Genomic DNA, 25,440 nt, shown 5'->3' on the forward strand with positions numbered 1-25,440 from the left:
CAGGCCGGGCGTAGTGCTTGCCTGGTGCACGGTGCTTCCTCTGACACATTGGTGCGGCTGGCTTCCGGGTATTGTGTCAAGAAGCAGTGCGGCTTGGTTGGGTTGTGAATTGGAGGACGCACAATTCTCAACCTTCGCTTCTCCCGAGTACGTACGGGAATTGCAGCGATTAGACAAGACTGTAACTACCAATTGGATAACACGGAATTGGGGAGAAAAAGTGATAAAAGTAAAAAAAATATATATTACAAAAATTAAACATGCGCTGGAGGTTTCACAGACCGTAAATAGCCTATTGGCTATAGGCCTACTCAAGAACAGGATAACATTCATTTTATAATTAATATACATAATATTTACAAAGCCAAACCAAGGACCAAGGACGAAGCGACAAGCTTTCAGTATGTACAGACTAAATGGCAAGTTTATACAGGAAAATAAAATATGCTCTTTGCATTTCTTTAGGATTCAAATATAATGTTATTAAAATAAAGAACATAATAAAAACATAAATATTTATACATATTGACATGGTGGTATACATTCATGTCAAATAAAAGGCACTTACAAAAGTATGGATCAAAATAAAACTCAGTACAAATAGGTTGTCAGTTAACTAGGCTACTTCATTGTTCTTTCCCTGTGGAAACTAAACTCTACAAAAAAAGAAACATCCTGTGTAAATATTTGTATGAACATAACAATAATCATCAACTGAGACATAAACTGAACAAGTTCCACAGACATGTGACTAACAGAAATAGAATAATGTGTCCCTGAACAAAGGTGGGGTCAAAATCAAAAGTGACAGTCAGTATCTGGTGTGGCCACCAGCTGCATTAACTACTGCAGTGCATCTCCTCCTCATGGACTGCACCAGATTTGCCAGTTCTGCTGTGAGATGTTACCCCACTCTTCCACCAAGGCACCTACAAGTTCCCGGACATTTCTGGGGGGAATGGCCCTAGCTCTCACCCTCCGATCCAATAGGTCCCAGACGTGCTCAATGGGATTGAGATCCGGGCTCTTCGCTGGCCATGGTAGAACACTGACATTCCTGTCTTGCAGGAAATCACTCACAGAACGAGCAGTATGGCTGGTGGCATTGTCATGCTGGAGGGTCATGTCAGGATGAGCCTGCAGGAGGGGTACCACATGAGGGAGGAGGATGTCTTCCCTGTAACGCACAGCGTTGAGATTGCCTGCAATAACAACAAGCTCAGTCTGATGATGCTGTGACACACTGCCCCAGACCATGACGGACCCTCCACCTCCAAATCGATCCCGCTCCAGAGTACGGGCCTCGGTGTAATGCTCATTCCTTCGACGATAAACACGAATCCAACCATCATCCCTGGTGAGACAAAACCGCGACTCGTCATCAAAGAGCACTTTTTGTCAGTCCTGTCTGGAACAGCGATGATGGGTTTGTGCCCATAGGCGACGTTGTTGCAGGTGATGTCTGGTGAGGACCTGCCTTAAAACAGGCCTACAAGCCCTCATTCCAGCCTCTCTCAGCCTATTGCGAACAGTCTGAGCACTGATGGAGGGATTATGCGTTCCTGGTGTAACTCGGGCAGTTGTTGTTGCCATCCTGTACCTGTGATGTTCGGATGTACAGATCCTGTGCAGGTGTTGTTACAAGGGGTCTGCCATTGCGAGGACGATCAGCTGTCCGACCTGTCTCCCTGTAGTGCTGTCTTAGGCGTCTCATAGTACAGATATTGCAATTTATTGCCCTGGCCATATCTGCAGTCCTCATGCCTCCTTGCAGCATACCTAAGGCACGTCCACGCCGATGAGCAGGGACCCTGGGCATCTTTTTATTGGTGTTTTTCAGAGTCAGTAGAAAGGCCTCTTTAGTGTCCTAAGTTTTCGTAACTGTGCCTTATTTGCCTACCGTCTGTAAGCTGTTAGTGTCTTAACAACCGTTCCACAGGTGCATGTTGATTAATTGTTCATGGTTCATTGAACAAGCAGGGGAAACAGTGTTTAAACCCTTTACAATGAAGATCTGTGAAGTTATTTGGATTTTTACGAATTATCTTTGATAGCCTTGGTCCTGAAAAAGGGACTTTTTTTTTTTTTTGCTGAGTTAATATCCTTCATATCAGTTCCTTCTTATTTGGTTCCCCTGTGGACCATCTTACTGTGACACTGCAGTACTACAACTACAGAAAAATAATGTCCTGAACAGTCAACAAAACACATAATATGTCTTTTTAAAGGTTGGGTAGTGAGTTTGGTAAAGTGTGCTGTTCCTTGAGATGTTAACACAGGATGCTGGAGAAAACAATTCTGTCACTAAGTGGTCATTATAAAAGTGGTTAGTTCTTAGACTGGGAGGACAGTGCAATGGGAGACAAATGATCACTTTGTATCATAAATCAGTAACTAGGGAAGTAGTACAACTGAGGCGTACAGATAGATTAAACATAGCAATGAGCAACAGGAGACTAATGATCATTTTGCATTTGATATAAATCAGTGTTATTATGAAAAATATGTGTAATTGTAAACATTTAGGGCCTGGTGTTACTCTGGTCAGAAGTTGCAGTGACACAGTAAGATGTGTTGTATGGGTCAAATATAGGAGCCACACCCTCAACCCTCCCTGACAGCCAGTCTAGACCACTCAATCTTTGGCAATATACTTAAAAGATTGGTATAATCATACACATTAAACACAGGTCTTCAATGAACCATTTTAGACACAAAACACAGTTATGTTTCGATATGAACAAGCTGCATGATACTTAGTATCACAAAATCAATGTCATCAGTGCTCTTCATAAGGATACAATCAAGTAAATAAATTGCAAATTACAATAGAGACAGATCCCATATCAGATGATATCACACTGCTACGTGTGTGACCATTAACCTGGGGGCGTGTTCTTTAGGGAACACCATAGCAAAAAGTTTTGCAATGAGAGACGAAATCAGTGTTCTAATTGGACAGCTGATCTGGGTCGTGTTCATTGGGGCACATTGTAGCAACATGTTTTGCAACGGAAAAAGAAAATGTGCATTTCTTATTGGAAAAGTCCAGTTAGTCCCTCCTCGTTTCAGTCTGTTTTCTTCTTTTTGGTGCCTAATGAACACGACCCTGACCCTGCTGTCAGTCTCACAAAGAGAAAAGTGAGTCGAGCTCAGCCAGGACGGACGCCTGTCTCCTAGCCACTGATCCCAACAGTCTCTGAGGAAGGTATGGAGTGCCCAGGTCCACCTGAAACAAAGGAGGACAAAAAGTGAGCCAAGGAAGGGATGGAAAAGAGAGGGGGAGGAAGAAACTAAAAGAGAGAGGAAGAGAGATTCCACATGGAGATGGGGAATCATTAGGCATATCTGTATCTAAAGTACTCTTAAGAACTCTGACATCTGTTGATGTAAAACTGGATTGATGAATCATTTTGATGAATTGATTGATTGATTTTAAGAACTTTCTGACATCTGTTGATATAAAACTGGATTGATGAATCATTTTGATGAATTGATTGATTGATTGATTGATTGACTGATAGCTTTTTCAGACCACTTTACGTTGTCATAGTAACCTGATTCCTATCTCACCTGCAGTAGGTAGATGACCCTGACGACCTCTCGGACGTGGCGTGTGATTGGCTGAAGGACCCAGGCGCTAGGCAACATCTCCCCTCGGACAGCCTTTACACTGGGCCGAGGGAGAGACTCCTCGAAGACTGACTGCATGGCCAGCACACACAGCTCATCCTAGGAGAGAGAGAGAAGGGCACTGAGTTAGTAGTCAGTCTCTTGCTGTAGACAAGGAAAACTCCTGGCCCTAGCTATAGGACAGTAAGAATGCATTTTATCATTGCCCCTGAAACGAGGAGGTCTTCTGTCCCCCTCATTCCAGTTGAACATTCAAAACAAATCTTGGTAAGAAGGAGCAGGTAAGTTGAAACTTTGAACTTGGTAAGTTGAAACTTGGAATTCAGCTGCAGGTCCCCTGACTGACCCCTGAACTCTGACCCTACTGACCTGTTGTGACTGGGTGCTGATGCAGCAGAAGTCTCTGGGCTGTTTGAGGTGGCAGCTGGATGGGTCTGTCAGCAGGTAGACTGATGAGGAGAGACACATGGAAAAGCATGAGGAAAAATTACAATTGAAATCTGAATTTCAGTTTACTTCCTGGAAGTAATTGACTGAAGTGAAATGGAATTGACTCATAGCGATAGATAGATGGTCATTTGCTACAAAGCGTGTTTTAGCATGGGCAGCCCCATTGAAGGCTTTCACCAGTTTTAAGTAGTGAATTAACTCCAACTCTGCTATACTCCAGGCAGCAGACTAACCCAACTGAGTGCTGTCATCTAGTGGTCGTGTCCAGGCAGACCGGATAGCCTCATGGTACAGGTGGGTCTTGGAGTGGTCTCGGACCATGCTCCACAGGCTGGCCAGGGGCCTCTCCAGCTCCACCGCCCCAAGGAAACAGTGCACAGATGGGCTGGAGGAGGGCTTGTAGAAGGCCTGGACACCTCGCTCCACGCCCTGGTACCTGATAGAGAGAGAGAGAGAGAGAGAGAGAGGACAGGAAGGTTGAAACCAGTGGGAAAAGCCGGTTGAAATCACATCATTACAACCTGCTAGGAGTGTAGCTAGTTATTACATGGTTTACTATTGGTTAACCTGAATGTAATAAAGGAGAAACCATGATGCAACTCACCTCCAACCAGCTGCAGCTTTCCCCATCACCAGGTTCCCCATGTCACTAGCAGCAGCCAAGCGCACCTGGGGCACAGGTGAGAACATGTTTCTTATTTTAGCAAACGTGCAACAACAAACAAGTACATAGTCCACGGTAAATTGGAAATGTGTAATTTTGCTGTCTTGTGTTATTCTATAAAGTTTATTTGAATTGTACCTCAGCCATAGCTCGACCAAGCAGACAGGAAGTGAAGTCCTGATAGGCTGTCGATATGGACGAGGCGGAGCCAAAAGAGGAGGTGCGCTGTCGTAGGTTCGTAGAAGATGACGGTGATGATGACATCAGAGGGTCATACCCTGACACACCAGGCTCCAGACATACATCTAGAAAATACATAATAGAAAAGAAATACACATGGTTATAATAGGTATTAAAAACAAAGTAGGAAAAAAGAAGGAACCCGCACACTGCTCTTGACAGTCTTGACGAAGGAGGTGAGGTCGATACGTAAAGCTCTGACGAAGGCTGTGAGGCCGATACGTAAAGCTCTGACGAAGGCCGTGAGGTCGATACGTAAAGCTTGACGAAGGAGGTGAGGTCGATATGTAAAGCTCTGACGAAGGCTGTGAGGCCGATACGTAAAGCTCTGAAGAAAGCCGTGAGGTCGATACGTAAAGCTTGACGAAGGAGGTGAGGTCGATATGTAAAGCTCTGACGAAGGCCGTGAGGTCGATACGTAAAGCTCTGAAGAAAGCCGTGAGGTCGATACGTAAAGCTTGACGAAGGAGGTGAGGTCGATATGTAAAGCTCTGACGAAGGCTGTGAGGCCGATACATAAAACTCTGATGAAGGCCGTGAGGTCGATACATAAAACTCTGATGAAGGCTGTGAGGTCGATATGTAAAGCTCTGATGAAGGCCGTGAGGTCGATATGTAAAGCTCTGATGAAGGCCGTGAGGTCGATACGTAAAACTCTAATGAAGGCTGTGAGGTCGATACGTAAAGCTCTGATGAAGGCCGTGAGGTCGATATGTAAAGCTCTGATGAAGGCCGTGAGGTCGATATGTAAAAACCTGATGAAGGCCGTGAGGTCGATACGTAAAGCTCTGATGAAGGCCGTGAGGTCGATATGTAAAGCTCTGATGAAGGCCGTGAGGTCGATATGTAAAACTCTGATGAAGGCTGTGAGGTCGATATGTAAAGCTCTGATGAAGGCCGTGAGGTCGATATGTAAAACTCTGACGAAGGCTGTGAGGTCGATATGTAAAACTCTGATGAAGGCTGTGAGGTCGATATGTAAAGCTCTGATGAAGGCCGTGAGGTCGATATGTAAAACTCTGACGAAGGCTGTGAGGTCGATATGTAAAGCTCTGATGAAGGCTGTGAGGTCGATATGTAAAGCTCTGATGAAGGCCGTGAGGTCGATACGTAAAACTCTGACGAAGGCTGTGAGGTCGATACGTAAAGCTTGACGAAGGCTGTGAGGTCGATACGTAAAGCTTGACGAAGGCTGTGAGGTCGATACATAAAACTCTGACGAAGGCTGTGAGGCCGATACGTAAAGCTTGACGAAGGCTGTGAGGTCGATACATAAAACTCTGACGAAGGCCGTGAGGTCGATACGTAAAACTCTGACGAAGGCTGTGAGGTCGATACGTAAAGCTTGACGAAGGCTGTGAGGTCGATACGTAAAGCTTGACGAAGGCTGTGAGGTCGATACATAAAACTCTGACGAAGGCTGTGAGGCCGATACGTAAAGCTTGACGAAGGCTGTGAGGTCGATACATAAAACTCTGACGAAGGCTGTGAGGTCGATATGTAAAACTCTGACGAAGGCTGTGAGGTCGATATGTAAAACTCTGACGAACGCTGTGAGGTCGATACGTAAAGCTTGACGAAGGCTGTGAGGTCGATACGTAAAGCTTGACGAAGGCTGTGAGGTCGATACATAAAACTCTGATGAAGGCCGTGAGGTCGATACGTAAAGCTTGACGAAGGCTGTGAGGTCGATACGTAAAGCTCTGACGAAGGCTGTGAGGCCGATACGTAAAGCTCTGACGAAGGCCGTGAGGTCGATACGTAAAGCTCTGAAGAAAGCCGTGAGGTCGATACGTAAAGCTTGACGAAGGAGGTGAGGTCGATATGTAAAGCTCTGACGAAGGCTGTGAGGCCGATACATAAAACTCTGATGAAGGCCGTGAGGTCGATACATAAAACTCTGATGAAGGCCGTGAGGTCGATACATAAAACTCTGATGAAGGCCGTGAGGTCGATATGTAAAGCTCTGATGAAGGCCGTGAGGTCGATATGTAAAGCTCTGATGAAGGCCGTGAGGTCGATACGTAAAACTCTGATGAAGGCTGTGAGGTCGATACGTAAAGCTCTGATGAAGGCCGTGAGGTCGATATGTAAAGCTCTGATGAAGGCCGTGAGGTCGATATGTAAAACTCTGATGAAGGCTGTGAGGTCGATATGTAAAGCTCTGATGAAGGCCGTGAGGTCGATATGTAAAGCTCTGATGAAGGCCGTGAGGTCGATATGTAAAGCTCTGATGAAGGCCGTGAGGTCGATATGTAAAACTCTGATGAAGGCTGTGAGGTCGATATGTAAAGCTCTGATGAAGGCCGTGAGGTCGATATGTAAAACTCTGACGAAGGCTGTGAGGTCGATATGTAAAGCCCTGATGAAGGCTGTGAGGTCGATATGTAAAGCTCTGATGAAGGCCGTGAGGTCGATACGTAAAACTCTGACGAAAGCTGTGAGGTCGATACGTAAAGCTTGACGAAGGCTGTGAGGTCGATACGTAAAGCTTGACGAAGGCTGTGAGGTCGATACGTAAAGCTCTGACGAAGGCTGTGAGGTCGATACGTAAAGCTTGACGAAGGCTGTGAGGTCGATACGTAAAACTCTGACGAAGGAGGTGAAGTCGATACATAAAACTCTGATGAAGGCTGTGAGGTCGATACGTAAAACTCTGATGAAGGCCGTGAGGTCGATATGTAAAGCTCTGACGAAGGCTGTGAGGTCGATATGTAAAGCTCTGATGAAGGCCGTGAGGTCGATACATAAAACTCTGATGAAGGCCGTGAGGTCGATATGTAAAACTCTGATGAAGGCCGTGAGGTCGATATGTAAAACTCTGATGAAGGCCGTGAGGTCGATATGTAAAACTCTGATGAAGGCTGTGAGGTCGATACGTAAAACTCTGATGAAGGCTGTGAGGTCGATACGTAAAACTCTGATGAAGGCCGTGAGGTCGATATGTAAAGCTCTGACGAAGGCCGTGAGGTCGATACATGTATGACCCCCCCCCCCTTTGAATGTCTTATTATCATTTCATAGTGATCCTGTACTGGCTAAATAACAGCCTTTTTGAGTCAGTTGAACGTGTGATGAAGATGTTGAGAGTGGTTGCTGTCTTGTGGTGGTGAGTCAGTCCTCACCCTGGGCAGAGAGCCAGGCACGCTGGGTCTTCACACTCTGAGAACCACAGATGGGAGGGCGAGACCTGACCTTCAGCCCATCACCCAGGACCTCAGTGACCTGGCACCAGACAAAAACAACAGAGAACTCATTAGGGCTCTTTATTTATTCCTGGTCTATTTGAATAGGGATGGATACAAACACATTGACACACTGAATAATATTTCTATATTCCTTAATTCCATTATTTTACTTTTAGGTTGTGTGTATTGTTGTGAATTGTTAGATATTACTGCACTGTTGGAGCTAGAAACACAAGCATTTCGCTACACCAGCAATAACATCTGCTAAACATGTCTACGTGACAAATACAATTGGATTTGATTTGAATAAACAATTGTCTGATGCATTGCACCATAGTGAATATAGTCTGCTGTAAGTTCCAATACCCTTAAGGTTAATTTACAGTAAGTCTACCGACTGTCCATAGATATATGTAATATTCTTCACACTTGGGAAAAAACATGCTATCTAGAGCCTAAAAGGGTTCTTCGGCTGTCTCCATAGAATAACCATTTGAAGAACCCTTTTTGGTTCCAGGTAGAAGAACCCTTTTGGTTCCAGGTAGAACTGTTTTGGGTTACATGTAGGGCCCTTTCTACAGAGGATTCCTTATGGAACCCAAAATTGTTCTGCCAATAAAAAAAGGGTTCTATCTGGAACCAAAGAGGGTTCTGCTATGGGGAAAGCGGAAGAAGAACCCTTTTGGAACCCATTTTTCTAAGAGTGTTGTGCTCTATAGACCTGTTGTCAAATTGACTATGAACCAGCCATTAGGATTAACTGTACTTTATTGAATTTAGTTGTTCAGGGACAGTGCAAATGAATCAACATTACTGTAAATGTGCCTGTTTTCAAGTGCAGTCCCTGGGCTTAAGAAAGAAGCAAAAACATCTTCAAAGACTAGTACAGTACCTCCTGTGTCAGTGGGGGTCTACTGCCGTCCCTCAGCTGAGCTGTGTTGCCACTGTTGTAGCCAGAGGTTGGTCCAGAGGATAGGCTCAGACTCGACCCAGTGCACAGTGTACTGCTGCTGACTCTTTTCCAATACCGCGAGTCATCCTAAATGTGAATAAATTATCAGTAGACAGAGAAGAGAGAAAGATGTTTTAGGAAAACAGCAACTGATCCGAGGACAACGTAAGTCTCTGACTATAAGGTGAGTTTTTTTTCATGGTCCTTTGTGCCGGATCCATGAAAAAGAGCTCCGCCTTCTAGTCGATGTGAAAAAATAAAAGAATGCTGAACACATCTTGGGTTTTCAACTGTCTATGGAGTGTGAAACTATGGCTTCTTGCTGTGACTAACATTGACCATCTGAGACTGAGTCTGTTGCTGGAGCCGTCTTTTCTCCTGCTCTGTCCTCTCGCGGAGCCGTTCCCGTGCACGGGTTATCTCTGTCATGGCCTCCTCACGAGCACGGCCGTAGTCACGCAGAAGATGCTCTATCTCAGGGGGATATTCACTCTCTCCTCTGGGTGGATCTGGGATCCTGGGGAAAGATGAGGAAGATTTACAATCAATCAATTGATGAATCAATCAATAAACAACTGTATAAAGTCCTTTTTAAAATAATATTTGTCACAAAATGTTTTACACTTCAGACACTTGAGAATTGGACATTGAAAACCGTTGAGCAATGTAGAAATAATCCAAACAAAAATGTGATTTGGTGTGGATTGTGGAGTGTCTTACATCCTGCTCGTCACTACCTCCTGACGGAGCTGTTGAAGGTAGCCTCTGCAGCGACTGGGCAGGGCTGAAACTCTGGGGTCTTTTTGAGGAGGGGATCTGGGTTGAGGAGGGGACCAGGTGAAGTGGTGCTTGCTGGGGCTGAGGCTGCGAGTCCTACGGCAGGTCTGAAGCTGAGCTTCCCTGTCCTTTCTCAAACTCTCAATGCTCCTCCGGTGCCTGATACAAGAGGAACATAGGGAATCATTTACATTTTATAAACTACAATTTTAAATTAATCTAATTACATCATAATATCAACACAATCACATCCTTAGGGACATTTAACCTTACTGGTCATAGAGCTGCTGTTTGGTAGGGACAGGGGACGGTTCCTCCTCCTTGGTTCCACCAGATGTCAGCATCTTTAACAACGTGTCCATCTCTCCCAGACCGTAGTGCAGCTTGGCTTCAGTCATCTCCACGGTCAGATGATGAGGGTTCATGTTCAGTTGGACCGTAGCCATGACCTGCTCGCGCTCTTTATGTAGCCTCTCTATCTCTCTTGTCTTCTTGTCCTTATGGAACATGGCCTCTGGACTCAAGTTGGACTCTGACTCCTGGCTCTCCAGCTCAGCCCACTCTGGCTGGTTCCTCTGTGCTTCATGACCAGTAGGTAGATACACGGCTGGTTTCATTAAACTATTAGTCCGTCCTATCTCAGAGGGATGCTGACTGATACCAGACCAGTTGGTGAACTTGTTGTGCACAGGTAGGTCCTCAGGGAGCCGCTGGTGATCTAGCTGATGTGGGGAGTTTTGGAAGTTGGGAGTGTGGGTGACTGGGTTGGTGTTCACTAGAATGTCTGTGTTGCACTCGCTTGGGCCCAACGACACCATGTCATCCTCCTGAACATGGATGGTGTTGTCACTGATAGGGGAATGTTCATAAGCACCAGTGAAGTGCTCCAAGGGATGCTCTGATGATCTACTGTTGTGGTAATCTATTGAAAGTCTTCTGTAGCTTAGTTGATCTCCATAAGTAGAGAAGGATTTCTCCTCGTGTTTGGACTCACCAGTCTGACTAAAGACGAGAGAGGTGTGGTTCTGCATAGCGACTCTGTTACTGCTTAGAACAGAAGGAAGGGACCATATTGGACGTTGGCTGGTTTTGTGCCATACGCTCATTTCCTTTTCTTCGTCCTGGATGACAACGCTGGTTTCATTGTGGATGTAATTGTCGACGGATGAACTAAGACTTTCTGAGCATCCATCAGACCCTTTTGGTCTTGAATGGCTGAGGGCACTCACATTCTCGAGGAATATCAATCCCATTGATTTTGTGGTGGAGTTATCACATGGCTTCTCACACAGATGAAGGGAGTCATGTCCTGATATCTTATCATTCTTTATGAAAGACATGCATGTGTTGTGTCCGCCGTAACTTAAACAAGGTGTTGACTGGTCCGAAATGTGGTGTTTACTTCTATTTTGCGTCTCAAACTTCTGTTCTTCTTTGAGACTCTGTAAATACTTTATTCTGCTCTGGTTGGAACCAGCCCTGGGACCCACAGTGAGAATGGGTGAGCATGCACGGTCTGTGAAGCTCACTTGTTTTCTATAGCCTATTCCCGGGTCACTCCTTCTCAAGATATTACGGCTTTCTGGTCTGAGTATTTCTGACAAATTATGGCAGACTTCAGATACTCCCAAGCTTTTGGAGGAGGACACTCTTTCAGGATTGCAGTCCTCATTGCTTCTATGACGAATGGCAGGATTTGAATGATTGTGGCGTTGGACAGTCTCCAGGGAAGGGACTTTGTGTGGGAGACTCTCTGGTTCCAAGATAGATCTTTGGTTAACAGTGGAGCCATTGAGTCGCAGGTCAGGCATGTTCTGAATATTATCATCCAGGTTTTTCTTGAGTTGATGTTGAAGGGGAAGCCCTTTGTCTTGTGACACAGTGAGAACTTCTGAGCCAATCACTTTGACTATCACATTAACTTCATGGGCTTTGGACCTGTCTGTGGACAGAGTTTGGTGGATAGACATTTTGTCTTGAACGGGTGTTAAAGTCCTTTCGGTCTGGATCCCAATATCTACTGCAGTTTTGGTTGAGCAGTCTCTCTTCATCCAATCTGTGGAGGAGTACAGATGAGATGAAGATTTAACATTTCTTATCAGGCTATGTTTGAGGCTTTCGCCAGACCTCATACCCTGAACATTCCCCAGAAGATCAGACGTGTTTACTATCAGCTGTGAAAGATGCTCAGACATGTTCTGAAGGCTGACCCATGTGGTGGTCTCTCTACAGGGCTCTGTGGTCTTCTGCAACACTGGTACCTGAGTGCTGCTCTTTCTGTGACGGTTGTTTCTCCTCTGTAGATCACCATGGTTGATCGTTGTCTGAGTCGTGGTTTCTTGAGTGAAGGTTGTCTGGGTGCTCTGGTCACATCTGGTGTTTGTTTCAGACCTCTGAAACCCGTTACCCTGAAACGCCCGCTCTGAAGGGTCATAAACCAACATGATCTCATCCACCTGGCCAGTGCTGTTACCAAGATCTCCAGATACATTGTAGCAAGAAGATGAGTTACAGCTCATGGTCAGAGTCACTTGTTGATTGTGATCGTCAACACCGGAGACTTGGTTAGTACGTTCTTTCAGATGGGCTTTGAGGGACGTTTGATCTTTGAAATCTTCCTCCATGCTGCTCAGGGTGCTGGAGAGTCCCTTGTTGTTGGCGTAAGTGCTCAGGTGGGAGTTGAAAGGAGAGTTCTGCATGTTTAAACCATTGTCGACACTGCAGCATCTAGTGATATGTTTGGTAGTGGAATCCAGCAGCGGTGATTTACAAGAAATGTCAGCGGCACGTCCAAACACCTGGTTCTTGTAGCAGCTTTGGTTTGCCTCTTCTTCTTGCCATTGGTGAGCAAAGGGATTGATGTCGCTGGAGGCAAAATGCATTGGAAAATCTTGAGTCTTTGGTGTGTAGTGTGACATCTCAGTTTCTTTGATACTGGAAGACATGATTTTCTCCCGATTTGTTATTTTCTCTATATGTGGTGATTGTCCATTGGGACTGTGTTCTTTCTGACGCAAACTGATGCCAACTCCAGCTTTATCATCATATTTATATGGGGTCTGGTCAGTACAAGCTTCCATAGTGTGATTGTCTTTTGACTGTGGTGATTGTCTTTTCACTAGAGAAATTTCTCCACCATTGCATTGAATCATCTCCTCTAATTTTCCATTAGTTTGAGTTCCTGAGTTCATTCTTGTTGATGAAGACCTGTTTTGATCCAACCTGGGAGGGATTTTCTCTTCTTCATCTGAGGAAGACTTGAGTGTGGAGTCAGAGGATGAGCAAGGAGGTGCCTGGGCTTTGGACCTTCTGAACCTCTTGGACTTTCCCTTCTTGTAATGAACAACACTACTGCCACAGAACTGATGAGATTGCCTGCAATTAGATGTTTTGGTATTTCCCTCTCTGGACATGATATCTCTGCAAATGTCACCCAATATCTTCACATTAGCATCACTACTTCCATGTGTTATTTGGGATGGAGAAGATCCAATACTATTTATTTTACTTGGTACATCAAACAAGGTTCCAGGAGATTTTGCCAGAGGTCCATCAGTCCTTGACCCTTCTTCATTTTTAGCCATTTGGCAATCTTTGGTATTGTCAGAGGCAAAGTTGCTCACATTGCACTGAGTCTTCAGCCATTTTTCAACATGACATGTTTTGTGTTTTACACTGGGATGTTTATTTTTAGGATCAGGATCGATGGTCACACAAGTCTTATGAAATTTGTCTACCTGAGTTTCAGATGAGCATTTTGACTGTGGTATTTCCTGACTCAGTGAGCATTTTGACTGTGGTAGTTCCTGACTCAGTGAGCATTTTGACTGTGGTAGTTCCTGACTCAGTGAGCACTTTGACTGTGGTAGTTCCTGACTCAGTGAGCATTTTGACTGTGGTAGTTCCTGACTCAGTGAGCATTTTGACTGTGGTAGTTCCTGACTCAGTGAGCACTTTGACTGTGGTAGTTCCTGACTCAGATTTGTTGCATGGGGAGGGTCTTTTTGGAGCTCATTTCTGACCTCAATGTGATTTTTTCTGCCTTTCTCCTGTAGCTTCTGTGATTCACAGAAATTATTTGAGAGTGGTTGACTGTGGTGGTGCTTCTCAATGTTTTCTGGTGTACATTGAGTCCCGATTTTATCAGAGAGTGAATCTACAGCTGCATGCCGATGACAATCATTTAAGTAAAGTTGTCCACTTGCACCCGTTGAGGTCAATTTGCATTGGTTCTTGCTTTCGCCTTGAACCTCATATTCTGAATCCATTATGAGGTCCCTTGCATGTGCAAAGGCCATATTGGGTGGCGTAGTCACTGAGGACACTGTTCCTGGGCAGTTCTGGAGAGGTTGTAGAGCACTAGATTTCAGGTTTTGCTCAGGTGAAGCGGCCCGGCTGACAGTTTGTTTATCGTTATTACTAAGACAAGCACGATGAGGATGATACTTCTCAGGACCTGTTTGTTTCTTTATGTTCTCCATATGTGAAAAAGGGACATCCCTTTCAAACACTTTCCCTGGAGAAAGTAAGAATTCTTTGGGTGCAGTGGAAGTGGAAGTAGACATTGAAGAACATCCCATTGGCAGCAGTACAGGCTTGTTGATGTATTCGGGTTTCCCTCGGTTGTTCAATGCCAGACTTAATTGGATCTCATGGCTTTTAACGGTTAAAGATGCTGCACCAGAATTGACACTTGCATTCGGTGTAATGACAGAACAGCCAGAAGCATCCTGACCCTTGTATTCCCTTGCATCAACATCAGTTATTCCATTTTTCAGTTGCACTTCTCTCATGTTCTCTTGAAAGCTTTTACTTAACTGGGACTCCGAGGAGATCTTTGTCCTATGGTCTGGATCATTCTCTTTACTTATCAAACTTAGTTGATTCATAGAATTTAATTTGATGGAAGTAGAGAGTCTAAGAACCTTTCCGTGGCTCACGTTTTCCATGTCTGTCGTGTTGTCCATTTTTAGAATCTCAGAATCGATACAAGACTTTTCTGATGTTGAACAAGAGCCTGGCTTAATGATTACCAGTGGATCATCAGCTATTTGATGATCCTTCACTGCTTGTAGACCTTTTGGTGAATCGCATTTGTTAGGATTACTTGTTGGCAAGGCATTAAGGATTTGACTACTTTGACTGTCCAGTTCACTGTTACTGTTGTCTCCACCCCCATCTATAAATGACATCCTCATATCCTCCTTCATCACCTCTGAGATTCGGTGGTCTGATGTACTACAGTTACTATCGCCATGGTGATGTCCCAATCTAACATTCTCTACTTCTCTTCTCTTGCTTTCTGAGTTTAGCTTTTCACCCCGCACTTGAAATTCTCTTTCTTCAACTTGTTCTACTTCTCTTCTCTTTTCAATAACGGCCTTCTCTCCAAAAGGAGACTCTTTATGGCCACCTGTGTCAATGGTTTTATGGCCACATGGAGAGAGATTTTCATGGGATATGTGCACAGACACTGACATTGCTACTAAAGCGTAGGTATCTCGTTTGAAGTGACCTTCATTGCAGCTCAGATTTAGTTTAAATGAATCAACTGCAGAGGAAGTTTGTTTATCTTTTAATTCACTGGTGTTATTGTTGTCATCTGGTGAAATAACTTCCTGGCTGTTCTTGACTGTTACAGTAGACAACGCTACGAAGTCCCCTCCGTTGCTCCTCTTTGGAATTTTCAAGCTGCCAATGAAACTGTCCTGCAGGCCTTTCTTCTTCTTTATGGAATTTTTACAAGACACTTTGAAAAACTCCTGCTCTGGCAACACACAGTCCTGCTCTGGCAACACACAGTCCTGCTCTGGCAACACACAGTCCTGCTCTGGCAACACACAGTCATTCTCTGGCAACACACAGTCCTGCTCTGGCAACACACAGTCCTGCTCTGGCAACACACAGTCCTGCTCTGGCAACACGCAGTCCTGCTCAGTGACTTTGGTTTCAAGCTTTTGCAGAATTTCAAACTCACTTTCAAGTGATATGTCTTTGGTATTGCTTGCTTCGCAAAACTCCTCTTCTCTGACTTCTTCCATGTCTCCATCTAAATTGCATAGTTCATTATCTCCAGAATAATTATTTGGGGCACTTTGGATGGCAGGTGTCTCATTCAACATCTCACCTTCAGTTTTAGGGTAAGTTAACAGACTGGCTTTTGACAGATGACTGTAGGTAGACAAACTAGTATCGGTGTAGTTTGTTAGGTCTGCTACTCCCACAAACATCACTTCTGAAGATAATGTGACATGTTCGCACTCTGTGCTGTCGGTAGATGCAGCGCTATAGGATCCAGTGGATCTAAATCCACACTGACAGTCAGACAGATCCACACTGATGGGGCTGGGACTACTGTTGCTGTCCAACGCACCATGACTAAATACCATCCTCCTCCTCAACACGGCAGAGTCCCTAAGGATCCTAGGACTATCTGCTGCATCAGTGTAGGACCATGCATCTGTATGCACGAGCAAACTCTCTGGTTCCCCCACACTACAGCTGCTCAGAGAGCAAGGGCTGCTGGTCAACATGGTGTGGACATGCCCAAGCTCTTCACTCAGCTTTGATACAGGGTCCCTACACCTGGGTTCTGTTGCTGGCTGATTCTGGTACAGTGATTCCCTTGTTGCGCCGGTTTCTTTATTGACTCGGGTTTTAGGACCGCCATGATGGCTCCAGGAAGCCTCTGCTGGCATTTCATTAGGTTTCCCAATGTCTTCCCTTCCCTCTTCAGTTGGCTGAATCTCCGACGCCATGTTTATAGTTTTTCCAATCAAGGGATTGAGACAACCCCTCACCACAGAGTGACTGGGTACTACCACAGTCCGTCTCTGTGCAGGCCTTGCTGCAATATGCTTCCCTCTGCTCTCCATAGCCAGTGAGTCCTTCGACATCTGACTGTCTTCACTCTCTCCTTCGCTCTGGATAGCCTTCTCCTGCTTCAGCTGCTCTGCCAGGGCTATAGCATAGACTGAGGACAGGGAGTCCACAGAGAACAAGCTGTCACAGTCTGAGGATTGGTCACCCTCCTCTTCCCCCTTTTCTTCTTCCTCACCGTCATACTTCTCCAATCCTGCCAGTCCCAGTCCCTGCGGTCTCTCCACCCACCTTAGGGTGCTAGTCTGGTTCATCAGAGACTCTGCACTATGCCACTGTCTTTGTCTCCACCCACAATCATGTGAAGGATTCTTCTGATCAAGGTCCTCACATGAGACAGTTGTTTTCATCGTGCATTTCGTCCTGCTCATCTTGACGCCTTCTACACCTCGCTTTAGTTTCCAGTGAAATCGGCTTGGTGTTTTACCACTAGGCGTGGTCCCTCTGCCTCCAATACTCAACCCTGATGGTGGTTTTCTAAACACCCTGGCTAACGGTGTCTTTATCCCAGGGCCGACTGAGCGTGATAAGACCTTCTGGATCGTTTCCAAGCCTTTGCTACTACCACAGGGAAGGCTCTTCACTCCCTGACATGGAGCCCGCTGAGTCTGACTGATAGATTCGCTTACTGTAACTGTTGGTCCCTTTATGATGACATTACTGCTTGACTGTGGGGTCGCTCCATTTGGTGATGGTGATGGGTTCTGATTGTTCTTGAATGTAAATTCAAGTCCATGTTTTGGAAGCAGTGGTTTCCTCTCTGGTCTTTCATGGCATGGCGGCTGAACTAGAGCCTCCTCCTTCACAGGCGGCTTGAGGTTCTCTGAGGAACTTGCTCTACTCCTGTACCCATGCACCTGACTACTGTGTTGTGTTCCTGAGGAGAATGTGTTGGAGCGACTCCTTGTCCTCTCGCGTGGAAGACATTCATCAGACACCCATTGTCTGGAACAGATGGATCCAAATGTCAGTTCAGATAGTCTGTTTCTCTTCAGGAAGTGGCTGTTGGGGAAAACAAAACAAAACAAGGGATAAGGACATTATCATTTACAACATAAATATTAGCTTGAATAAATATCTATGTGGGAGACTAGCCTACTTGTGCTGACCTGAAGATTGGGGTGTGTTGGGGGTATAAGCGGGACAGCAGGTCTGATGAGACAGAATGCCTGTGCAAAACAGGTTGATGTCCTCTTGACCTTGAGGGGGACCCCAGGCCAGGAGACACAGGGCTCTCTAGTCCAGGTGGCAGGGCCTTCTCTAGCCTCTGCAGTTCCCTCTTAGCGTCCAGTAGATGGCGCTTGCGAGCGATCCTCTCCAGCTGGTAGTGCAGCCTTTTGTGTCGAACATGGCTCTCGGCGCGCCGCAGGGTATGATGTCTTGACAACTCCTCCTGAACCACCTTATTCCTGTATAGAACCACTTTAGAGGGTGGAGCAACTCTTTGATCACTCTCTTCATCAGAACCTTCCGAATCTTCCGTTAGCAGGCTGTCTAGGATGGGAGCTGGTATAGGATCAGTTGGTATAGGATCAGTTGGTATAGGATCAGCTGGTGCAGGATCAGTTTGTATACGATCAGTCTGTATAGGATCAGTCTGAAAAGGATCAGTCTGTAAAGAATCAGTCTGTAAAGGATCAGTCTGAATAGGATCAGTCTGTAAAGGATCAGTCTGTATAGGATCAGTCTGTAAAGGATCAGTCTGTAAAGGATCAGCCTGTATAGGATCAGTCTGTAAAGGATCAGTCTGTAAAGGATCAGCCTGTAAAGGATCAGTCTGTAAAGGATCAGCCTTTAAAGGATCAGTCTGTATAGGATCAGTCTGTAAAGGATCAGTCTGTAAAGGATCAGCCTGTAAAGGATCAGTCTGTAAAGGATCAGTCTGTAAAGGATCAGTCTGTATAGGATCAGTCTGTAAAGGATCAGTCTGTAAAGGATCAGTCTGTAAAGGATCAGTCTGTAAAGGATCAGCCTGTAAAGGATCAGTCTGTAAAGGATCAGTCTGTAAAGGATCAGTCTGTAAAGGATCAGTCTGTAAAGGGTCAGCCTGTAAAGGATCAGTCTGTAAAGGATCAGTCTGTAAAGAATCGGTCTGTAAAGGATCGGTCTGTAAAGGATCAGCCTGTATAGGATCAGCCTGTATAGGATCAGTCTGTATAGGATCAGTATGTAAAGGATCAGTCTGTAAAGGATCAGTCTGTAAAGGATCAGCCTGTAAAGGATCAGTCTGTAAAGGATCAGCCTGTAAAGGATCAGTCTGTACACTAAACTCCTGAGTTCCTCTTTCCTCTAAGGCTATAGCTGCCAGACGCTGCTTCTCTTGTAAGATCCACTGCTGGACTGAAGGCAGATAAAACAGAGCATATTTAACATGCACATACAAAAAGTGATCATTTCCTTGTATAACTTAATTGTACAGAGACACATATAATAAATAAATATTTAAGCTATTCTCTCAAAGTATATCCTATGTATTTAGCACTGTAGCCTGTATTTAAGTAGAGGTGTACTCACTGTCAGTGTGTCGTTGTCTCAGATGGGCCTGTTCTCTCTCTAGATCTCTCTCAGCTCGTCTCTGTTCATTCTGGATTTCTTGGCGTAGACACTCCACATACCCCCTCTGCTCTTCCACGCACCGCAGCTGGTCCACAACACACTGCTGCCTGGGGGGAGGCTCCTTACCCTCAGCCTCACGGTCACCCGTCTGCCCCTGGACTGCCTCTCCTCCAGCCCTGTTCACATACAGATACACAAATAATATTTCACACATATATGACACAGTTATACACAATTATACTTGAGTTAGACAAGAGAGATGAACATGGGCCTCCCGCTGACTTTTTACGTGGCTCAAGTGTTGTTAACCAAAAACGGCTTTGAGAATGTTTTCTACATCCAGTCACAGGGCACTGCGATGGGGTCCCCATTCCCACCGAATTACGCACATTTATTTATGGGGAAGTTTGACGATTGGTTTATAATGTTAATGCATTTTTCCCCCTTTTGAAATGTTGGTTCCGCAACATTAATGTTTTTTTATCATTTGGAGTGGGACATATGAGGAACTGAAAGAGTTCAGACTGTACATTCATTTCAGATTGCCTACTATGAAATTCACTCTGGAATCCAATGAGGAAACTGTTTCTTCTTTGGATGTACTGGTTAGCAAAGACAATGGACTTCAGACCACTGTATCGCCAGAAGACGAATATAAACGATCTCCTGCATTATTCAAGTTACCATCCGTCTACTCTTTGTAAAGGTTTTCGTCCTCCTTTTCTGAGGAGGAGTAGCGAGAAGGATCGGAGGACCAATGCGCAGCGTGGTAAGTGTCCATAATGATTAATCAAACACAACAGAACACTGGAACAAAACAATAAACGTGAATAAATGAAACAGTCCCGTGTGGTAACAAACACTGACACGGAAGACAAACACCCACAACTCAAATGTGAAACCAGGCTACTTAAGTATGATTCTCAATCAGGGACAACGATTGACAGCTGCCTCTGATTGAGAACCATACCAGGCCAACACAGAAATCCCAAATTAAAGAAAAACAAACATAGACAACCCACCCAACTCACGCCCTGACTATACTAAAACAAAGACATAACAAAGGAACTAAGGTCAGAACGTGACACTCTTAGATAATAGTCTACCTTACAGCCAGCTGCTGAGGGTCAGAAGAATATGTATTGCTGAAAAACATGCCACCACCTTGTGCGATTGGTTTGCCTCCAAGGGTTATGATAAGAAGTTGTTGGATAAGTTTGTTTGTAAAGTACGTAATGTTACACGGGACAGCTTATTGACTCCTAAACCTGCCCCCCCTAATGATCAGGCTACTGTCTGTCTTCTACGTATATCCCTCCCTCTCAGGCTGATAAATCCTCCATTAAAAAGCATTGGCATGTTCCGTGTATGGGAGCCCTCTGTGGGCGGGGCTTTTCAGAATATCCCTCAATTCACTTTTAAACGTGCCAGAAACCTAAGGGACTGCCTGGTAAGCTCAGATTAATATGTACCCCCATCAGAATTGTCTATCTACCCTCCCCTCAAGCAATTTTCCATGTCATAATTGTGTGAACTGTGATGCAATAATCAAGGGAAATGTCTTTCCTCACCCTCATACAGGAAAGAAATGGGGTAGAATTTCCTTTAAAATGAACATTTGTGGTCTATTTACTGAAGTGTCTATGTGGCTATTATGTTGGAAAGTGTCAGAGACAATTGAAGGTAATATTATTACAGAACACAAGAGCAACATCAGAACAGGTGATGAGAAGTCCCCTGTAGCCAGACCAGGTGATGAGAAGTCCCCTGTAGTCAGACCAGGTGATGAGAAGTCCCCTGTAGTCAGACCAGGTGATGAGAAGTCCCCTGTAGCCAGACCAGGTGATGAGAAGTCCCCTGTAGTCAGACCAGGTGATGAGAAGTCCCCTGTAGTCAGACCAGGTGATGAGAAGTCCCCTGTAGCCAGACCAGGTGATGAGAAGTCCCCTGTAGTCAGACCAGGTGATGAGAAGTCCCCTGTAGTCAGACCAGGTGATGAGAAGTCCCCTGTAGTCAGACCAGGTGATGAGAAGTCCCCTGTAGCCAGACCAGGTGATGAGAAGTCCCCTGTAGCCAGACCAGGTGATGAGAAGTCCCCTGTAGTCAGACCAGGTGATGAGAAGTCCCCTGTAGTCAGACCAGGTGATGAGAAGTCCCCTGTAGTCAGACCAGGTGATGAGAAGTCCCCTGTAGTCAGACCAGGTGATGAGAATTCCCCTGTAGTCAGACCAGGTGATGAGAAGTCCCCTGTAGTCAGACCAGGTGATGAGAAGTCCCCTGTAGTCAGACCAGGTGATGAGAAGTCCCCTGTAGTCAGACCAGGTGATGAGAAGTCCCCTGTAGCCAGACACTTCAATGCGGTCAGACATGATGTGTGTCAACTGAGGTTTCTTGGTTTAGAAGTCGTACAGCCATTTAAGAGACAAGGTGATAGAGAAAAGTTGCTGTTACACAGAGGGCCTTTTTATATCTATGTCTTACAAACACAGATCCCTAGAGGCTTTAATGAAGAACTCCTCCTTTTTTTGTATATTACTCTTCATTTGCAGCTTTCCAAACGCTGCCGGAGTCTGCCGCCGCAACACATCTGTTCATTTTGACCTCTGCTGCAAAACATTTTTACATTTCAGCTGAAAGAATATTTCAGTGAGTGTGTTTTATCCCCTTTCTTCAAGTATTTGCCTTTTGATCTACAAACATTTGAGCTGAGCAAACCAAAACATATCTTTCTATAACTAAGAGGTAGTAGACACAGAAGTAAGCTCTCTCTCTCTCTTTCTCTCTCTCTTCCTCTCTCTCTCTCTCTCTCATATAAATAAACAACATGCATGAAGCATTCACCATTTTATCCCTTGCACCTCCACCATCAGTAGGTTGTACTACAAAGACTAGATATTAAATATGTATGCAATGGGTCTACTATGGGAGCTCAGCAGAAACAACTGGCTCTGCGTCGTCCGGTTTAGGGGAGGGTTTGGCCAATGGGGCTTTACTCAGCAGAATCTTTTTAGCACATGTGTAGTGAGCAGAATTCAAAGATGCTCCTGACCTGTGATTGTCAGTGGTTGGTGGTGAGTTTACATTCATTGTGTGTGTTTACCTGGAATCAGAGGTCAAGGCTTGAAAATCATTGTAGCTGCAGTTCAGTGCACCTTCACTGGCCTGTCAAGCGGATAATATGAGTTACCAATCAATCCCCCCAAAATCAGGAGCTTCTTCACAATCACATTACTGGTCAGTAGCACCCACCTGTCTCCGTTCTCTCATGACCTCAGCCTCTGCTGGGTGGTTGAAACGGAACTTGTGGACACCTCCAAGTGTGATCAAGGTCCCTGAAGAGAGAGAGAGAGAGAGATACAAACTGAAAAATGTACGTGGTTGTTGAGGCCCAAAGCGCTAGTCTAAATGCTCCTTTGTGTACTGTAAGCCATTAACTGAATTGTCCCTGTCAACTGAAGTGTAACGAGAAAGAAACTCTTTAACCAGGGATTAAAACGTGTGTGAGAACCAGGTGAGGGCCTACCTTGTGCCAGTCTGCAGGGCTCCGTCACCTCCCTGTCTTTGATCATGCAGACAGTCCCTGGCAGCGGCCTCAGGGTCACAACCCCAGACTGGTTCTCTATCTCACAGGTGGTGCCGCCCTGGAGGTCTGGAGAGGAGATACATACCACAATGACTCAAAAATAAAACACACATTTGAAGTTGCAATTCTATATGACATCTGCCTACCTATTTGTGATTCAACCAGTTTGTCCTGAGGTCCAATCCTTGTTACCCCCTCCTACAACAGACAGAGGGCAGCCAAGAGTTTAGAATGACAGAGAATTGAAACAGTGGATTGTTGAGGGGGAAAAAAATCAACAAACGCACAGTTGGGTTGAAATAGTTGGGTTGAGATAAAATGACTAACACACAGTGTTCTACTATGTCAAAATATGACTTCCACAGAACTCTGGTGTCAGGTAGCCTAGCGGTTAAGAACGTTGGGCCAGCAACTGGACGATTGCTGGTTCAAATCCCAACGCTGACTACGTGAAAAATCTATCGATGTGTCTTGAGAAAAGCACATAACTGCTCCTGTAAGTTGCGATGGATAAGAGTGTCTGCTAAATTACATTTAAACTCTGACCCCTACACTTAGGCTACCTGTCAGCAAAACAAGTATTTGTTTATCAAATGCTATCTTGTGGGAAAAAAGGCTATATTATGTAACTACAGGAACACTATGGATTCCCAGGTGGTTTCCGCTCTTTAAATACAGTGGTATAATCGCCAGGCCTAAAGACATTCTAGCCGCTGTCAGAATCAGGACAGTCGTAGCTACGTCCCCTGAGCGCCTCACAACGGAATGCCTCTTATCCAATCACATTCAGCCATTAGAGAAGTGAAAACACCAGGAACGAGGGAGAAACATGAGAGAGGATGGAGTGAGATGCATCTGGTACAGCGAGCAGAACAGAGAGAAGGAAGAACAGAATGTAAGACCAAAAGAGAGACATTTTAGTCAGAAAAAGTCAAGAACAGAATATACAGAGGTAGTATAGAAGAATGTCAATGGTTCCGTGGTTGTGTGTGTGTGTGTGTGTGTGTGTGTGTGTGTGTGTGTGTATGATTGTGGTCTGTGTATTCATGTGTGTGTGCTCATACCCTAAGGTGATAGAAGGTAACAGGAAGTGGATGAGGAAGTACAGTGCCTTGCGAAAGTATTCGGCCCCCTTAAACTTTGCGACCTTTTGCCACATTTCAGGCTTCAAACATAAAGATATAAAACTGTATTTTTTTGTGAAGAATCAACAACAAGTGGGACACAATCATGAAGTGGAACGACATTTATTGGATATTTCAAACTTTTTTAACAAATCAAAAACTGAAAAATTGGGCGTGCAAAATGATTCAGCCCCTTTACTTTCAGTGCAGCAAACTCTCTCCAGAAGTTCAGTGAGGATCTCTGAATGATCCAATGTTGACCTAAATGACTAATGATGATAAATACAATCCACCTGTGTGTAATCAAGTCTCCGTATAAATGCACCTGCACTGTGATAGTCTCAGAGGTCCGTTAAAAGCGCAGAGAGCATCATGAAGAACAAGGAACACACCAGGCAGGTCCGAGATACTGTTGTGAAGAAGTTTAAAGCCGGATTTGGATACAAAAAGATTTCCCAAGCTTTAAACATCCCAAGGAGAACTGTGCAAGCGATAATATTGAAATGGAAGGAGTATCAGACCACTGCAAATCTACCAAGACCTGGCCGTCCCTCTAAACTTTCAGCTCATACAAGGAGAAGACTGATCAGAGATGCAGCAAAGAGGCCCATGATCACTCTGGATGAACTGCAGAGATCTACAGCTGAGGTGGGAGACTCTGTCCATAGGACAACAATCAGTTGTACATTGCACAAATCTGGCCTTTATGGAAGAGTGGCAAGAAGAAAGCCATTTCTTAAAGATATCCATAAAAAGTGTCGGTTAAAGTTTGCCACAAGCCACCTGGGAGACACACCAAACATGTGGAAGAAGGTGCTCTGGTCAGATGAAACCAAAATTGAACTTTTTGGCAACAATGCAAAACGTTATGTTTGGCGTAAAAGCAACACACCATCCCCACTGTCAAACATGGTGGTGGCAGCATCATGGTTTGGGCCTGCTTTTCTTCAGCAGGGACAGGGAAGATGGTTAAAATTGATGGGAAGATGGATGGAGCCAAATACAGGACCATTCTGGAAGAAAACCTGATGGAGTCTGCAAAAGACCTGAGACTGGGACGGAGATTTGTCTTCCAACAAGACAATGATCCAAAACATAAAGCAAAATCTACAATGGAATGGTTCAAAAATAAACATATCCAGGTGTTAGAATGGCCAAGTCAAAGTCCAGACCTGAATCCAATCGAGAATCTGTGGAAAGAACTGAAAACTGCTGTTCATAAATGCTCTCCATCCAACCTCACTGAGCTCGAGCTGTTTTGCAAGGAGGAATGGGAAAAAATTTCAGTCTCTCGATGTGCAAAACTGATAGAGACATACCCCAAGCGACTTACAGCTGTAATCGCAGCAAAAGGTGGAGCTACAAAGTATTAACTTAAGGGGACTGAATAATTT

General features: G+C 44.9%; 1 protein-coding gene across 2 annotated transcripts in view; it reads right to left on the minus strand.

Moving 5' to 3' along the window:
- Positions 1-396: 396 nt before the first annotated feature.
- The window catches only part of LOC118944354 (stAR-related lipid transfer protein 9), a 67,822-nt gene continuing 42,778 nt past the window's right edge, over positions 397-25,440 (minus strand). Inside the window, exons 16-32 of one of the 2 annotated variants that reach the window (XM_090221261.1) lie at positions 23,069-23,120; positions 22,863-22,988; positions 22,589-22,671; positions 22,440-22,501; positions 19,298-19,515; positions 17,893-19,123; positions 10,178-17,785; positions 9,848-10,063; positions 9,461-9,644; positions 9,068-9,214; positions 8,113-8,212; positions 4,886-5,052; positions 4,688-4,752; positions 4,317-4,519; positions 4,003-4,082; positions 3,574-3,732; positions 397-3,229 (exon numbers count right to left, since the gene is read on the minus strand). In XM_090221261.1, coding sequence (XP_090077387.1) covers positions 3,128-3,229; positions 3,574-3,732; positions 4,003-4,082; positions 4,317-4,519; positions 4,688-4,752; positions 4,886-5,052; positions 8,113-8,212; positions 9,068-9,214; positions 9,461-9,644; positions 9,848-10,063; positions 10,178-17,785; positions 17,893-19,123; positions 19,298-19,515; positions 22,440-22,501; positions 22,589-22,671; positions 22,863-22,988; positions 23,069-23,120 — 10,803 coding nt within the window. In that variant the 3' untranslated portion in view covers positions 397-3,127. Of the gene's footprint in view, positions 3,230-3,573; positions 3,733-4,002; positions 4,083-4,316; positions 4,520-4,687; positions 4,753-4,885; positions 5,053-8,112; positions 8,213-9,067; positions 9,215-9,460; positions 9,645-9,847; positions 10,064-10,177; positions 17,786-17,892; positions 19,124-19,297; positions 19,516-21,035; positions 21,730-22,439; positions 22,502-22,588; positions 22,672-22,862; positions 22,989-23,068; positions 23,121-25,440 lie in introns of those variants that run through there. The other variant, XM_090221262.1, reaches the window with a different exon arrangement.

Source organism: Oncorhynchus mykiss, chromosome 25, assembly GCF_057628025.1.
Source record: "Oncorhynchus mykiss isolate SJ-2025 chromosome 25, ASM5762802v1, whole genome shotgun sequence".
NCBI lineage: Eukaryota > Metazoa > Chordata > Actinopteri > Salmoniformes > Salmonidae > Oncorhynchus > Oncorhynchus mykiss.